The sequence below is a fragment of the Anneissia japonica genome, unplaced genomic scaffold (genome assembly GCF_011630105.1).
Source record: "Anneissia japonica isolate Jap-2015-1 unplaced genomic scaffold, ASM1163010v1 scaffold199_len4679917_cov187, whole genome shotgun sequence".
NCBI lineage: Eukaryota > Metazoa > Echinodermata > Crinoidea > Comatulida > Comatulidae > Anneissia > Anneissia japonica.
This window is the reverse complement of record NW_022686322.1, coordinates 3,440,958-3,445,728: the sequence shown is the minus strand read 5'-3', so window position 1 is coordinate 3,445,728 and position 4,771 is coordinate 3,440,958. Positions and strand designations below refer to the sequence as shown.

At 30.7% G+C, this 4,771-nt stretch overlaps 1 protein-coding gene across 1 annotated transcript in view; it reads right to left on the bottom strand.

The window, feature by feature from the left end:
- LOC117116204 (hydroxyproline dehydrogenase-like) overlaps positions 1-4,477 on the bottom strand; it is an 11,685-nt gene extending 7,208 nt beyond the window's left edge. Inside the window, exons 1-3 of the mRNA XM_033260200.1 lie at positions 4,041-4,477; positions 2,776-2,969; positions 174-309 (exon numbers count right to left, since the gene is read on the bottom strand). Coding sequence (XP_033116091.1) covers positions 174-309; positions 2,776-2,969; positions 4,041-4,448 — 738 coding nt within the window. The 5' untranslated portion in view covers positions 4,449-4,477. The remainder of the gene's footprint in view (positions 1-173; positions 310-2,775; positions 2,970-4,040) is intronic.
- Positions 4,478-4,771: the final 294 nt, after the last annotated feature.

Sequence of the window (4,771 nt, the reverse complement as noted above, 5' to 3'; positions counted from 1 at the left end):
TGTGACTATTTGGATTTTGACAACTTATTTAATCTGTTTACATGAGCAATTCCGTGTTTTAAATTTGTTGAGAAACTGAGATAACTGAAAATACAATTAGCATTGAACTAATTTGTTGGGAAAAGAAAAATAAATTAATGAAAGTCTTTGAAAAATGAAAAAAAATAACATACCAATAGTTCAGAATTAATGAAACTGGATATCTTGATGTGTGTAACCAATGGTCGTGATTTATCACAGTGTTCAAGTTGCAATTCAAGACACTCCAACACCTTTTCTGCATTTTCATCATACCATTGTTCATTTTCACTATCATTAACAATTAGAAATATATATTTTAATACTCTATTATAAATAGTAAAAATAAAACACCTTGAGCAGTTTCTGTAATGGATAAATGCATTACCGTAAAAGTTACTATAAGAGTATGGGTTACTATTAAAGTAGTAAGTTACTATTAGAGTATGGGTTACTATTAAATTAGTGAGTTACTATTAAAGTAGTGGGTTACTATTAGAGTATGGGTTACTATTAAAGTAGTGGGTTACTATTACTAAGCCTAATGTAGGCACTTGAAAATAGTAAACCCCCCCGCACAACCCAGCATTTCATAGAAATAAATAACTACAGTACGAGTAAAAAAAAAACTTATTGATTGAAGGAGTAAATTCAAGAAAGGACGCAATCACACTGTAAAGAATGCCTATTTTATTAGGAATAAATTGTGTTATAAGTGTAATGTAGTAGAATTGGGTAATACTTGTGAGTCTGGCAACGCAGGTGAGGTTAGAAAGGCAACGATGCGAATGAGTAGTGCTCTTCGGAGACGAGTAGAATGTTATACTGTATTCTATAAAAATAATAGTTTACTGAATGAATAAAGAAGAACCCAGATAAGAGATTGTTATATTTAATAGTATTTATTCAAGTGTCAGCATCATCAAAATAAGGACAAAAATGTTGATTTGAAAGTCATTTTTTCTATAGTTTGGCAACTCTCAATAGTAACACCATGAATTACTATTAGAGTAGTGGGTTATTATTATGGATTAACTGTTAGGTTGGGTTAATATTAGAAGGGGTTACTAATAGAGTAATGTGTTATTATTAGAAGTTTTACAGTATATTCTATATAAAAAAACAATATATGAGGCTTGCCATGCCAAAACCAACATCAGTGACCAAAAAATTAAAATTGACTTCTTTATATATTCTTATTCTCCATATTGCAAGCTTTTATTAAATGCTTTTTTTAAATGCTTTATTTTTAATGCTTTTTTTAAATGCTTTTTTTTAATGCTTTTTTTTTAAATGCTTTTTTTTTAAATGATTTTTTTTTCTTTTTTAAATGCTTTTATTTTTAAATGTTTTTTTAAATGATTTTTTTAATGCTTTTTTTAAATGCTTTTTTTAAATGCTTTTTTTTAAATGCTTTTATTTTAAATGCTTTTTTTTTTCTTTTTTAAATGCTTTTATTTTTAAATGCTTTTTTTTAAATGCTTTTTTTTTTAATGCTTTTTAAATGCTTTTAAATTTAGGCGAGATTTTTCTTTATACCTTGTTTTGCAAAAACTTATTTTTTTTAAAGGTTGTCAGAGGGCAGAAAAAGAATAAAAATAAAATTGTTTTTTCTTATTAGCAAATTACAGTAACTGTTCCCTGGTTTTGCCAAATGGAGGAGAAAATAAAAATGAAATTTTGCTGTTGAATGTAAACAGTGTTAATGAGATGGTTAAGTGCTTTAAATTTATATACATATTTCATTTTTGGCGATTTCAAGGCAGTGACATGAGTAACAAAAATAACAGAAAACTTTTTCTGAAATTTCCATTTTTTCATGGCGATGGGTGTGCTAATTGGCCAAAAATAAAATGGTATTTTTATTCAAAATCATTATTGGTGAGCGGCAGGTTCACTAAACAAAGTATAACAAATGTCTTGCCTCACTGGAATTAACTTTACTGTATTATTGCCAAACTTGTGGAAAAAAGTATAATAGACTCTCTATACCAAAGTATATAATACTTCCACATTCATATTCTAATTATCCATTAGTATGCTGGTTTTGGAATGGCAAGCCTTGCATAAAATAATTCAACCAAAATGTATACAGCATTAACCTATACTGAACAATGCACTGTTTGGTTCATTTTGGAAAAAAATGGGTGGTAAAGATCTAAAGCAGCACTTTATACCAAAATCAAACAAAACAACCTGGCTTATTCCCCGGGGGAACTTATCTAAGGATAAAATAATTTATTTATTTTTATTTGTTTATTTGGATATACAGTTTAGATCGGTGACATAATATGTTTACAGCGAACGGTCCATCCTTACAATGAAAACAAGTATTTGAAAGTACAGAAAGAATAAACCAATTAACAATTAAAAAACTGTGATCTGTAGTCTACCTACAATAAATTTATAATTTAGGAAGTGTATATTAAGGTTAAGACATACTTCATTGATTGTAAACACAAAGGTTAAGCATATTTTAATTGCTGTTAATTAGTTTATATATAAAAAAAAAAGTCATGCCATTTCAATCCTGCTGGTTTTGGTTTGTTTCTCTGTGTTTTTTTTTTTATTTCAAATGGCCATGGGTCCTGGGATGGGAATGAAATTACAGTGCCCAGGTGTAGTTGAACCATTTTTTTACATACAAATTTGTTGAGGGTTTTTTACAAACAAATTTTATTCAAATCATCCATTTATAAAAAAATTAAATATTCTGCAAACTAGGTTATCTATGGTAGCAGAGCTACTAAAACCCACCTGCTGTCACTTTTAATATGAGAAGTATCTTCAGCAGTTATGTGTAACATTGATCCAATGCCCGCTGAACTGAGGCGAGCGACTGTTTTTCCAACATCTGATCTTTCGCCTGCTACGAAATGACCATAGAAACTTCCCTTCATTATCATTGTGAACAGTCTCTGGCCAAGTATTCTGTGCCCTAAATCCATAAGCTGTGAAATAAGACACTTCAATGACAATTTAAGATTGTTTATTATAAGCCTACATTATATAAGAATTAAACTACCACCTGTATAAATATAATAGGCCTAAATTGAATTACTCATGTTAATGACAAATGACGAATGTTAATGACAAATTTCTAACATTCAGATTAAGATTCTTTAATTTGTCCAAAAAGAATTTACAGTAGGTGCAAAAATACATAGCAGAAAAAACTTTAAGAAACATTAAAATACATAAATGGTATACTAAAATGTGTTTTGTAGTACTTAAGCCTATTCAATAGGTATACATTTACTGGTATTAAAATTATGGAGTATGGTAAAAATGGAATTATGTTAAGGCTTAGTTTCGCAGATGATGGATTTAAACATAAATTAAAAAAAAAAACAAAAAAACAAAACGGTTTACTACAAACTTTAACAATAAGAAAAAAACCAAAACAATAAACTACAGAAATAATGTCAAAAATCAATTTTAAAAAAAGTACCGTAAACAATAAATAGCAATAATTAGAAATGTTCCAAAGTCTTTCGCAATTTGCGGGATTCTTAATAATAATAATATTAATAATATTTATTTGAGATTACACTTTTATATCAATGGCAGCACACAAGAAAGTGGAGCAATCAATCTTAGCTTATGAATATAGAGAAAAACCAATAACTCAAAGCTGCTGCTTATTCACTTACATTAGTTTGGTGAGTGAGGGCTCAGCTCCTTGCCTCAAAGTTATAAAGGCAAAGTCAAATTAGACTTGGTAAAAATACAATTTGTAATAACCAATATTAACGGGGAGAAAATTATCTGGGGAATTCCCCCTTCCCCGCTAGCACCGCCACTGGCTAGGCTTCCTCGAGGGAGTATATCCCTTTGTCGGGGAATGGCCTTGTAGGGGAGTTTGGACCCCTCTTAGGGGATTCCTGGCGACTCCCTTGCCACACCACCACCCAAATTGCCATCCCCACCACAACACAGGACCATCACAAAGACAATCCTTCTACTGCCGTCAATAATTAGCTGCAATGTGCATATAGTGAAAATAAATGAACTAAACTTACTTTTAAGGCATTGTCAACTAAAACACGGTAGCTACACATTCGCAAAACAAGCATTGATCTCAGAAGCTCCAAGATATTTTTGTTGGCGAACGCCTTTTCCGCATCTTCAAAATCGAGTTCATCGGTAGTTTGTTCGAATACATGATTATCACTAGCGACTGCCGATGTCCGTACGTTGCTTGTATTTGAAGTATACAGCCGGCAGGGAGCGCAGCCTGTACTATTTTTCTTAAAATTAAGCAAACTATTGTTAATTCGAGTATGAGGAACCCGAGATGAAACGCGCACATTATGACTAATCGTTTTGCAAAGCCGACCCAACATATTTACGTGTGCCGCTCTGAACTCCGATACTGCCGACGATAGTAAATATTGTACATAAATAAAGCAAAATAGGAACAAGCACATACAGTACTACGTAGTTCAGTGCTACGCAACTAGAAATATCCAGTTTTGACTGAACGTGTATTTCATTCAAGGTCTTTGTGATTGGTCAAATGAGACAACTCCTTCTTTATTGCCTTCTCATGCGTGACAGTCACAACAAATAAACAGTACACGACAATATATAACAAATAATATAATAAATCATTAAAATAATAACAATTTAAAACAACATTAATAAACAAAAATACAAGCAAATAAAATAGTATATACTATAAACGACAACTAAAGCCATAATAAACAAGAATAATTAGAAAACAATAAGCAGCAATAAAACAAAAACAAAC